This window comes from Oncorhynchus clarkii, chromosome 16, assembly GCF_045791955.1.
Source record: "Oncorhynchus clarkii lewisi isolate Uvic-CL-2024 chromosome 16, UVic_Ocla_1.0, whole genome shotgun sequence".
NCBI classification, from domain to species: domain Eukaryota; kingdom Metazoa; phylum Chordata; class Actinopteri; order Salmoniformes; family Salmonidae; genus Oncorhynchus; species Oncorhynchus clarkii.
The window spans coordinates 40,830,546-40,843,344 of record NC_092162.1 but is presented as its reverse complement, the minus strand read 5'-3'; the positions used below and the strand labels follow the sequence as shown (position 1 = coordinate 40,843,344).

General features: G+C 43.7%; 1 protein-coding gene across 1 annotated transcript; it reads right to left on the bottom strand.

Annotated features, from left to right (window-relative positions):
* Positions 1-1,027: 1,027 nt before the first annotated feature.
* On the bottom strand, positions 1,028-6,691 carry LOC139368469 (cellular communication network factor 5). Its single transcript, XM_071107391.1, has 5 exons — positions 6,486-6,691; positions 5,326-5,542; positions 3,860-4,108; positions 2,313-2,512; positions 1,028-1,900 (listed from the first exon to the last, which is right to left on the bottom strand). The coding sequence occupies exons 1-5, from the start codon at positions 6,555-6,557 to the stop codon at positions 1,583-1,585; spliced, it is 1,056 nt and encodes a 351-aa protein (XP_070963492.1). The 5' UTR covers positions 6,558-6,691; the 3' UTR covers positions 1,028-1,582.
* Between the last annotated feature and the right edge of the window lie 6,108 nt (positions 6,692-12,799).

Genomic DNA, 12,799 nt, shown 5'->3' with positions numbered 1-12,799 from the left:
GGCTGAAAATATTTGGCATGGGCCCTCAGATCCTCAAAGAGTTCTACAGCTGCACCCTTGAGAGCATCTTGACTGGCTGCATCACCGCCTGGTATGGCAACCGCTTGGCATCTGACCGCAAGGCGCGACAGAGGGTAGTGCATACAACCCAGTACATCACTGGGGCCGAGCTCCCTGCCATCCAGGACCTCTATACCATGCAAATTGTCAAAGACTACAGCCACCAAAGTCATAGATTGTTTTTTTTTTAAACTCATATCTCATTGTAACTATATTTGCACTGATACTGTGAGTCCAATGGAAGTCATTAGATACTGCAAATAAGAAGATACTGTACATGGCTTTCTGAAAGCTACGGCGTATATTGTGGATGTTGAAAGCTATCAAATATCAGCACCCAAATCACTAATAAGTCATAAGGAGTTTTAAGGGAAAGTTACATCACAAATTACAACAATCGAATCTCAATGTAGTAATATCATTAATGAATAATATGCAATATACAAAGGAGCTCAAGCTTTACATAAAAAGGCATTGTGAATGGAAAACAGTTTGGACAAAGTATAAAATCAGTGATACAATTGTACAATATTTCAAAAAGCATTCGAATAGTTTATATTTACAGCAACATTGGAAATAAGTGCAATTTCATCTGACTAAGAACACAAAGTAGACACATTTATAAACAAACAAACAAACAAACTGATATAACAGATGGCATTTGCATGTCAAGATGCAGTATCTATCAACTCAAAGGTTGGTGTCACTCTGCAAAATAAATGCACTCAAATCAAAGTAACAACACTTGAGTCTTATCCACTCAACTGAGTCAGGTCAAGTGGTCAGGAGAAAATCTGGGGCCTAAAAGGAGTCAAGAAAGACAACAAATGACTGTCATCTGGTCTTCTACATACAGCATAAGACTACAGTTGGTCAATTAGTCATAAATGCATTTGTTGTGTTACAGTATTTAACTTACATATGCTAGATAGAGGCTAGTAGCTTACATATGCTAGATAGAGGCTACTTTTCTGCACTCTTGCCAACTCCTTGTGGAATTGCCATGCCTAATGTTTGGCTTAACAATGACTCTGTTGTGGAGAGAAACCAGGCTAATATCTGTGGTCAGGGTAGCTAACTAGGGTTCCCTGACCTATTCTTTTCCCCATGAGGTCACCTTATGAGATGTGATAAGAGTGGAATAGAGTGGGAGGTCTTAGTGCAGACGGAGCTTGTCCATTCATATCAGGGCTATCTTCCCCCGACTCAGTCACAGTTTATCACCTGGAAGATCTTTTCACTTCCCCTATCTATCCTATGAAGTGGTCTACACCTGCTGGATCAAGCCATGATAGACAGAGGCTCCGTTCAAATAATCATACTGGTATACCACTTAGAAGGAGTGCACTTGTATGGACATTGTAACACAGCAAAGGTGTTGCTTGCAGGTCCTGTCTGGACAGGTCTCAGTATGAGCGTGTCAGTACATGGAGAGGGGTAGGATAGGAGGTGGAGAGCCATGGTGGACGCTCCAGGTTCTCAAGGAGGCACAGGGCCCAGAGGATTGACTCGAACGTCAAGTCTAGCCCCACACGGCAGGGCTCCGGTGAGAGCGTGCGGAGCCTGAGTAGGGTGCAGCTGCATAGGGTCCTGTAGCGGAGTAGGGGCAGTTGTAGTGACAAACACAGGACTGGATCATCATGACTGCCCGGTGAAGACGCCTGCCGGTGGGGCAACGGAAGGCCACCATGGCCGTGCTGATCTGGTAGGGGGTACAGCAGCGGGCGTCGGTGCACTGGCCGCAGTACCGGGGCCGGTAGACCCGTGTGCTGTAGCAGCCCTGGTGCACCAGTCTCACTGGCACCACTGACCTGTAGCTGGGCTCACAATGCCGGGCCCACTGGGAAAACAGATCATCAACGTTAGGCTGCTAGATGAGCTCATGGTTGCTGAGAATAGAGGTTAATGTATGTATTATTAGACTGGGAATGAACTCAAATGTACTATTGAAGAAAAACACATTTACCCTAATACATCTACTGTACACATTCTTATATCTGTGAGAGATATTTTTTCCACCTCAAGCATTTTCCAGTATGACCATTTCACAGACTGAGCAATGGGCACTTTACACCAATATAGTAGAGTCTAGGTGACAGGAACACACATTTTAACACATACATGAGGCTTACGTATGGCTCCTGTTAACATAACCTATTAACCCCAAATTACACTTAAGGGTGGGGTAGACGTGGAGTTAGGGCAGGGGGGTAAAGACGTGGGGCAGAGAGTCTGGGAAGATATTAACTCACCATGGTGTTCCTGTGTGGCTGGAGTGCCTGACAGGGCCGGACCTTACAAAGACGGCTCTGCATCTCGAGCCGACAGGCTGGGTTCTTGTTGGAGACCCGCGTGGAGACCCCAGCGCCACAGGTTTGAGAACATGCACTCCACTCTGTACTCTGGTCTATACAGTTAGAGGGACCCGACAGGCCTGGCCACAAACTGGAGGCTGGAGAGAGGAGGCCAGGATAAAAATGAGACCGAATGGTGAATTTCCTGAAGAAAACTTGAGTACTTCCTTCAACTGTCTAAAATAAGAATAATAAGTACGGGGAATAACAGTAGTGTGCTTCGAGCAAACACACTAATGGGACAATGAGGAATGAGTGACTTGTCACGAGATCCAGCTGTTAACAACTCAATCAGAGCCAAGCTAACTCATCTGCCATGACTTCCCTGGTTAATAGGTTTTTATCAGAGTGTCTCAGATGTCATAATGTCTCTTAATGACTCAATTGGCCTAAACTTGTACAGGAACTTCCTGTCTTTTCGTAGCACAGAAAAGCAGTGCTATCTGGATGGAGATCAATCCCTAAGATAGCATCTCCGGTCGGATCTGAGTCATAATAATCAGCAGTTTCTTTGGCATTGTTTCTGTAACACAGCACGAAAAAAAAAAAATGTCTAGGCTTTGAATTCAAGAACACTTTGAACAAAATGTTCCATTGCTATTGACATAGCTTGACTGTGTGACAGTGTCAGAAATTCCAGATGTTCTTTTTTTCCTTAGCGGTTTTATTTTCCTAACCCGTGTTTGGGACTATTTCATACTCCTTGGGCTTATTGTGTTTAATTGTTGCGTCGCCTAGCCATGGGTCTTGTTATGAAACTAGGCATTGGTCCCAAAATGGCACCATATTCCCTATTTAATTCACTACTTGGTCAAAAGTAGTGCACTACATATGGAATAGGGGACCATCTGGGACGCAGCTTTGGAAACAGGGTCGGTGTTGGAACCGGGCTTGTTATTTTGACAATAATGTGCATTTTCATCTGGCCAGACTTTTCCAATGAAATGCGGGGGTTATATTTGGACATTGTGCCTTTTCATTTGGCCAGACTCACCACAATAAAATGCAAAAGATCCCTCAATAAAAGACCTCAGACTATGAGCGTCAGTGGCAGAGCTCATGTAAACGTGGGGAGCTAAATATTGCCCTACAGCTTGATCGACGGAACAACATTTGTCATTCTTATATTCAATTGTATGTAAAAGTGCTATGTATAGTTAGCTAACATCTAAGCTGGACAAACACCATATTCTTCATGAATGTCAAGCTAACACCAAAAATAATGGTTTAGGATCCACAGGGAAGCATTTTATTGGTTCCCTCTCAAGATGGTCCAATCGAAATACGTAGCAGAAACCTGTGTCAGAACAGAGGATGACTAGCCTGGTACCAGATCTGCATATAGTAGCTAATGCCAACCACCATAGGGAGTTGGCTATAGAGCACAAACATATCTGGAACCAGGCTAGAATATGACTGTTAAACTAGACTGATGTCTCAGTTACCTGTGATGGCATCCTGAACGACTGTGTTGTCCATGTTCTCACAGACCCACTCCTTGCAGCACCTCCCAGGCAGCTGTACCCTTTGGGGGTGTGGGCATTCTGGGTTGGGAAGATTGACGTCCTCAGGGCACAGGGGCACGCAAGTCAACCCTCCCCCCAGGCAGCGGCACTGAGTGGCACAGGAGGGCTGGAATACCTGGCCATCCTGATAGGAGACCCCGTTCAGCTCACAGCCCAACTCCTCCTGACCTGGAAGGGTGGAAACAGAACAGACCTGGTTTCAAAAACGATTTGCCTGCCTGGAGTGCCAGATGGGTAGGGTTTGCATTTTGGGACTATTGGATTACTTCATCAAACCATGCAAACTCAATCAAGCACAGATATTTGAAATGATTTAAACTATTATTTGAACCCAGGTCTGGGAACAGGACAGAGAGACCCTCTTAGAGGCTCTTTACCCTGGACTGGCAGCCCCACCCTATCCTTAACCCTAACCCATACACATACCCTGCACCATGGACCCTGCTCTGTTCTGGACTCTGGAAAAAAATACAATTACTCACAGAAAGAGAGAAAGAGGGAAAGAGAGAGAGAGAGAGAGGGAGAGAGAGAGAGAGAGAGAGAGAGAGAGAGAGAGAGAGAGAGAGAGAGAGAGAGAGAGAGAGAGAGAGAGAGAGAGAGAGAGAGAGAGAGAGAGAGAGAGAGAGAGAGAGAGAGAGAGAGAGATTGAGAGAGAGAGAGAGAGAGAGAGAGAGAGAGAGAGAGAGAGAGTGACATAGCTTGTGTAAGAGTGAGGTAAGGACACAAGAGGATAATGTCTACTGCCAAGCCTCTGGGTTGTTATGTGATGTTATGGGAAACCATGCGTTCCCAAATGGAACCCTTTCCCCTATTTAGTGCACTACTTCTGGTCAAAAGTAGTGCACTATGCAGGGAATAGAGCGCCATTTGGGATGCACCCCAGTCCTGAGGAGACTGAGGAGTCTGTTTTCCAATCCGTGTGTGTTGTCTCGGCAATGTATCATTCTCGATGGGCAGTCATCAGAGGAAATGTGCCAACACCACCACTGAAAATAGAGGTTCAGATGTTTTGGAGTACAGTCAAACTCAAGCCCCTGCGCTCTGCGGCTGTCTGGATCAGTATATGCCCTGAACAGATTGTCTGTTTGTCCCTCTCATACAAACAGTCAGACATAGACTTCAGTTCCATGTGCCATCCCTTTCTGTGTTTTTTGTCTGCTAGCCTGGTTGTTTAGAAAAGGGTGATCACTGTGCAGAGCCTGTGGTCCAGTGGCAACACTTCCGGCACAAGCACATGTGTTATGACCCTGGAGACCAGGCAGGATTCAATCCCTGTGTACACCCTTCCCACTGTTTATCATTCTCATCTACCCCCCCCCCCCTTCTGTTTACATTACCGTCAGTAATAAAGCCTAAAAAAATAGGAGGAAAAGGTTGGCACTCACTGACACACTCTCCAGGGTCACCGGGGAAGCTGGCGCTGTAGTCACACTGCAGTCCTCTCTGGCTGTCACACACATACAGGTCGCTGCAGGCCTCGCCCTGCTGCCGGGCACACACCTGGCAGCACTGGCAGCCGTCCAGGACCAGAGGGACTCCTGCTGGGCACTGGGGCACGGGGTTGGGGCACTGGCATGGTCCCGGGCACAGCTGACACCACACCTAGAGTAACACAGGGAGCAGAGGTTAGAGGATAAAGCAGGCTGAGGTTAGAGCAAGAGGAGTAGGAGGTCAATTGGTTGTTGTTGTTGTCATTGTCATCATAGTCTTCATCATTACGACTATTATCGTCATCGTCATCATAATCATCCTCATCACCACAGTTGAAAAATGCTGCCGTTATGTTCTGAAATAAAACAGCCTTTCCTTGACCAATCGTAAGCACATTAATATTTGGTAGAAGTACTTTGTTTGGGGAACACTATGTCCAACACTGTCTGGTCAAAATAGTCCTGTCTTCAATTACATACAGTTAATGGAGCCAAGCCACAGCAGGCAGCCTATGGACATACTGGCCTCAATTATTCACTGGTGGAGCAATGTCATGCCCCCATGGACTCAAAAACATCATTTGTCGACTCTACCGCAACTATGCAATGCAACATCAAACATTCACAATATTCCTCATTCATCAATATTTCTAAACATGTATCATTAATATTCATGATGATCTGTATAAAGTGTAAAAATATATATATTTTTTAAAGCCCATTTCTAAATGATAAAACACAAAATAATAAAGTACTTAGCAGTGTACAATACTGTTATGTTACATCATGCCATGAATAGCTAGCTACTTGTACATATATTACATATTGGCTATGCAGTAAGTTACAAATATGGTAAATTGACTATAGAGTAAGTTACAAATAAAAAACAACAGCAATAACATAAAAACAAAATCAGTTCTATCAAAACAATCTTCAACCACAGCCACCTGAAAGCTTCTGATAGATCTTTCCGTGGAATCAATGGAATCGATCAATGGAATGCAGTTTCGTTGATTTCCACAGACAGTTCACATCCTGAGCAACAGGTGTAAGCTACAGGTGCAGTTCACCTCCAGGTACACAAATAAAAGAGCAGAATAGTAGTTTGGCCTCACCTGCAGTGAACCCATACAGAGCAGCAAAGCCAAGGCTATCACATTGTCACTGAGTTGTCTTGAAATTTCCATTGGAACGTCTGTAGGTTGATTGAACTGCTCTGTTTGTCTGTCTGTCTAACCTCTTAAGTGTGATGGTAGTGGTGCTAGCTAGCTACCAGTGCTGCTTGCTGTTTGCTGACTGCTCATTCTTCTGCATGGCTGACATTTATCGAGTCTCTGCTGTGATGTCACAGGCTGACCGCCGTGTAAACAGTCACTGTAGCAGGAGCAGAAATGCTTCACATTCCTACTCCCTGTTGCCCATTTCTACTTCCAGACCTTTTTCTCCTCCTACCTCCCTCCCATCTCTCTCCCCCTCTAGCTGTTATAGATTGAAACAGGGAGTTTGTTCGTTATTTCCTCATTTCAAAACCGTATCAGATGCAACTGAATTCAATGACATGTTCTAAGTCAACCTGCAGTTGTAATAATGAGCCTCTTATAATTCCAACCTCGTCGTCCTCTGGTTGCCATGGTGCTGCAGCAGCATGTCTGATGTGAGGCTGAACTTGAGTCGATGTGACCAGTCCCATTGTGAAAGAGAGGAACTCAAAACAGAAACACTAGAGTAAAGTAAAGTGAAAGTAAACACTGTCCGAGAGTTCCATCCTCAGAGACCATGAGGACACAAAATGTGCTTCTGAAATGACACCCTAATTCACTATAGAGTGCACTACTTAAAAGTAGAGTACTATATAGGGAATAGGGTGCCATTTCGGGAAGCACCTGAGGACACATGCTAAGTAGAATTGCCCAGCAACCACAGCAAAGAAGCACAAAGAAGCAGAAAACACTAACATCTAGCCTAAATTAGAGGCTGTTATTATGACTGGAGAGAATACTTGGGGCGGGTGAAAATTATTTCTGTAAAAGTCTAGATTATTTGCTTCTTTTATCAATGAAATAGGCCTACCATTACTTACCATTAGCGTTGGGGAGTAGTGAACTACATGTAGTTATTCAACTACGTTTTCCAGTAGCTTGGTGGTAGTTGAACTACATTCAAATATTGGTATTTTCAGTAGTTAATTTATTTTTTGCCATGTAGCAGTGTAGCTAATTACTGGAACTACACACTTATTTTTTGCATAAATTAAATACAATTTGTGTTTAATACACATTCTGTTAACATCTGATACCAGAGTGATCTATCTATGACATTTCAGATTTAGATATGATCATTTGTTTACGAAGAAGCTTGGATGTAACTACTTTTCCAAAGTAACTTCAGTTAAATAAACTATGTTTTTCTTAAGGGTAGCTTTAGTGAAGCTTCTTCCAGTGTGAAGTAATTGGTACTTTGGTCAACTATGATTTCAGAGTAGCTTCCACAACACGGTATACCATTGAAACATTTTTGGTAAAGAAATAGATCTGATAATATATTGAGTACTACTTGGGCATGAGTATTCAGGATTAATTCCTTGGTCCATTCTCAATCATGAGAATTCATTATAACAGTTCACATGGAGAAAGAAGGGACTAGGGAATGAAAAGAAAGGAAAAGAGATGGTTTAAAAATAGAATGAGACAGATGAAAGTATGCATGTCCAATACAGGTGGGAGCCAGGTGGTTAGCCAGTTAAAGCAGACCAGACGTGAACTGATCGCCAGTTTGCTCTAAACTTTGTTCTCCCCACATTTTTATTTACTTTTCATACTGTCCAAGAAATACAGGATTTGGAACGCCCCCAAGCATATAGGCAAGGCAAAAGCCCTGTTGTAACACACAGCGCACATTGGACATTTGGAGGAGATCTTGCTTCAGGGGCAGAAAACAAAGGGCCTACAGTATTCAACTTGTGGCAATAGTGTCAGGGTTGGGGAGTAACTGATTACATGTAAAGTAGTCCAATTACTTAATCGTATTACATTACTGAGTTTGGGTAATCCAAAAGTTACGTTATTGATTCCAATTTTGGACAGGTAGCTAGTAACTGTAACGGACTACATTCAGAAAGTAACCTACCCAACCCTGAATATTGTTTTGTTTTGTAATAAAGTATGTATATTTCAAACAATGCTTGTTCAAACATACAGGTGTAGCAAAGATATTACAATGTTCAAGTTTACATTTAAGTTGATTGGAAATGTCATTATTTGTCTTAATGTATGCGGTAATAAAAGGATGAATTAAAGTGATGACAAAAAATACTTGCTTTAAAACAAAAATACAATCAAAGGAGCAAAACAATGCCATCGTGAGCATCAAATCATCAATGATATACTTAAGTAAAATGTATATCTACAAATACCAAAGGATTGTGAAAGCCAAGTAAGCCCTACAATCAATCAATCTTTCCAAAACCCACAGGGTTTGGTTGGAAAGCTAAAGGATAATAAAGTATTACTGTGACTGAGTCCCTCAGGGCTCAATACAATGACCCCATTCAGTGGCCCACATATGTTCAAGGAAAAGGTTCATCCAACGTTCAGTAAATATCTAAAAACGGCATTGAATATTCAATAATGGTCAAACATAAAAACACTGTAATATACAAAGTAGACATACAAAGTAGACATACAAAGTAGACGAAAAAGAGAGTTGCGGAAGCCATAATTGCATCCATTTATTCCACCGTAAATCAAATGTTCTCACCTCTCATATTTCTCTCATCAGCTAACCAAGCGAGTTGAGGTCTGCCAGCTTTATGGTTAGTGGGTTTGGGTGGCACTTAGTTGGTGTGCTCTGAGGGATCTGAATGTGAATGAAAGTCAATAAGCTGTGGCCAGCAACAGTCACAAATAATACATCTCACCTCTCCCCCAGGGCAGTATCTGACACACACGCACACAAACACACACACACACAGTGCCAAGTGCACTCTGAAGTTGGTGTCTAAAGTTTTGGCACAGGTGCATCTCTGAAACAACAGCCTCAGGCTTCCGAGCAGCGCCATGTTTAAGCTTACAAGACTGGCAGATATGCTTGTATCTTCAAGATTCGGAAGACGCATTGCCTGTGTGTGTGTGTGTGTGTGTGTGTGTGTGTGTGTGTGTGTGTGTGTGTGTGTGTGTGTGTGTGTGTGTGTGTGTGTGTGTGTGTGTGTGTGTGTGTGTGTGTGTGTGGTAATGTTAGTTCAGAAATAGCAAAAGTGGTCCAGCTTCACGTTAGAGAATGCTAAGCGTGTGCAAAGCTGTCATCAAGGCAAAGGGTGGCTACTCTGGGTAATATAAAATATAAAATATATTTAGATTTGTTTAACAATTTTTGGTTACTACATGATTCCATATATGTTATTTCATCGTTTTGATGTCTTCACTATTATGCTACAATGTAGAAAATAGTCAAAAATAAAGAAAAACCCTTGAATGAGTAACTTTTGACTGGTACTGTACATTGACTCATTATTCCAGTAAAGCTCATGGCAGAGATGATGCCCGACATCGTGCTCTTACTGCCAACTTCTAAACTTCTAAACTAAAGAGAAACTCACAGGCCGAGTATTCCTGATTCATTGAACATAAGCCTTAGCTCTTCCACATTCCTCACTCAGTCTGGAAGAATAAAGCCCAATGAACGATGTGAAAGATGTGTTTTCCTCCCAAGGTTTACTGTAAATTCATCCAACTTCAACATTGAAACAATGTGTTCTTTCTTAACTGTTTAAGCTCTGAAATGTTACCAAATGACTATGCCTAAATCACTGTCGACCAAGAGTTTGTAGTATACATGATTACTGCAATGCATGAAGCCTCTCTTTATGTCTTTCCACCGAGCTAAAAGGTGCACCAAACAGAGCATCAGCAGGAAAGGTGGAGGTCTCAGTCTACACATGGACTTGAACAGCCTGGTTAGGAATCTTGCAAGGAGGAGGATAAGCAGGTGCAAAGTTTGGCAGGCCAGAAAGTGCTCTAACATTAGCATAAAGTAATGCACATCAGCTGGAGAGAAATACTATTTTAAGTTCGGGGTGTACTATACTACAAGTGTGGCCTTGGATATGTGTTCCTGCGTGAAGATTGCTTGCTGACCTCTTGAAATCTATAGGAAATGCTACAGTTGCATATTTGTTACATCATGCTATATTGTCTGTATATTGTCTGAAATTTGCACAGTACTGTCAGAAAACCCAAATAAATACTTTTCTGGTAACTGACAATTAACTAAGAAGAGGGAAAACAAAACAAGCAATGATACAGTATAAAAACAGGTTTAATAAAGCCACATTTTGTCAATCTTTAATCCCAGCTGTGGTCCAGATGTGCTTAGACAGTTCAGCTATGTAGACACAGAGAGCTCTCCAACTCTCCAACACGGAGGGATAGTCTCCGGGCAGCCAAGATGTTTTGCTATTGAAGGAAATGACACCTAGATTCCAGGCATTCCAGTTCAATGTGTGAAAATCACATAGGCCTGTCACAGACACTCCGGAACAGCTAAACATACTGATAAGGACAGTGTCCTGACCAGGAGGTCACCTGGTGACGTCAGTAGGGTGGGGCACTACACTCTCTCCCAGGTGTTGTCCCAAATGGCACCCTATTCCCTATTTAGTGCACTACTACAGGCCCCTGTCAAAAGTAGCCCATTACATAGGAAATAGGTTGACATTTGGGACGCAGTCCTAGTTTGTCTGCTAGGAAACTCCTGTCGACTACCGGGAAGCACCCGCCCACCCACCTTGATAGCCGCAGTGGCAGGTTTATTAGCTAGGAAGGTAGCAAGGCAACACTGTGTCTCATCTGGCATGGTCTGAGCAGCAACATGGATGGAAATATTTTTGTCCAGGCCTGTGAATGACAATCTATATAAACTATGATTTGTCCTGTAATATATAGGGAGTATATAGAAACAGGATGGTTAGAACAAAACCAGGACAAATGACTTGGACGCCAACCAACAAACTAGTCATTTTGGCCAGCCAGGGTTCTCAATTATTCATTTTAACATCTTACAGTGGGATTCACAGAATCTCTAAGCAGCTCGAAGAACCAATCACACAAGTCTGTTGAGTCGAGTGTCAAATGAGGGAGCCCCCCCCCCCCCCTCATAATAAAGTGCCAATCGCTTGCCCTCTGGTCATTTTCACCCCCTTCCTCACAGAAAAGTTCTACTCTAGCTCTCCTCAGCACGACATGATCTGTTTTCCTGTTCAACTGGAAGGCTACGCCGACGAGCAAAGGTTTTTCAGCTTTCGTCTTTTGTGTTGGGTGAATTCACAGAAAGGAACCTTTTCGATTTGGTTAATCAGCTTTTCTGCTCTTTTTTCCTTTTGTCTCCTGTGGTGGCTATCGTGAGACTTGGCTAGCTAAGCTACAAGGATAGCTATTCTACAACAACTAAAAATTCTACCTGGAAGGGTAGAATTACTAGCGCTCTCTCATTTAGGTCAACCCACTGACTTTTCGCATTGAATAGACTGACCGTCTGCTTATCAGTCGAGAGCCACACTTTGGTTCATCACAAGACCCACATGGTGCTAGCTTCTCTGGCTAGCACTGTGCTAACTAGCTAGGCTATTAGCTCAGGTGTCAAAGGGGAAGGGGACCTCAACGATGACGATGGCATGAAAGACTCCCTCCAGGCAGCGGAGGAGGAAGATGACGAGGAGGCGCAAGCCATTACCTCTATACCCTCTTCTGCCCTTAGCGGGGCACCTTTGGCAGATGACAGATATTCACTTATCGATGTCTGCAAACGAACAGCCGCCAGACAGCGTCGAGTGACCTGAACCCATGGGGGGTGGCAGTGCAGAGAGGGACTGGTATGATGGGAGGTAACTCCCCTCTGGCACCCTCCCAGGCAAACAACTCCTCTCAGCTATTCCAGATTGTGCCAAACCTAATTGGGACAAACCCTTAACTGGCAAGATCCAAACCGGACTTTTTGACAGCATGAATGTCAAAGACATGGAGGAGCTGGGCCACGGCAAGCCAACGGTGGTCGAGCTGTCACTGGTCAGCCACCTCAACCCTAGTGCCTTGTCACCGACAGGCAATTCTCGCCCTGATAAGACGGATCGCTTATCAGGAAATTGGTGTGATGACACAGATCTCATCCCAAATGTCTGGGTTAGGCTTGCCGACAACTAGGAGATTGTGAATCTCTAGCATTAAATCAGCCTGGTAAGCCAGCAGCAGGGATGTAACATTCGACAGCCGTACAGAACGTGCAGCAGAAATGTTGACTTTTTGGTAGAAGGACGCGGGTCCTTCACAATCTCCTAGTTGTCGGCAAGCCTAACCCAGACATTTGGGATGAGATCTGTGTCAGATCAGATCTCAACCTCAGAGCCTCCAGTGGTGCCATTCAAGGCTTTGGCCGTGCC

What these genes read in the sequence shown, in the direction of transcription:
- LOC139368469 (XM_071107391.1), bottom strand. Translation starts at nt 6,557, where the DNA reads ATGGAAATTTCAAGACAACTCAGTGACAATGTGATAGCCTTGGCTTTG. An exon ending in TGACCCTGGAGAGTGTGTCA is followed by an intron (nt 4,109 to 5,325) that starts GTGAGTGCCAAC and finishes CCACCCTTCCAG; the next exon opens with GTCAGGAGGAGTTGGGCTGT. An exon ending in CGTTCAGGATGCCATCACAG is followed by an intron (nt 2,513 to 3,859) that starts GTAACTGAGACA and finishes TCCTCTCTCCAG; the next exon opens with CCTCCAGTTTGTGGCCAGGC.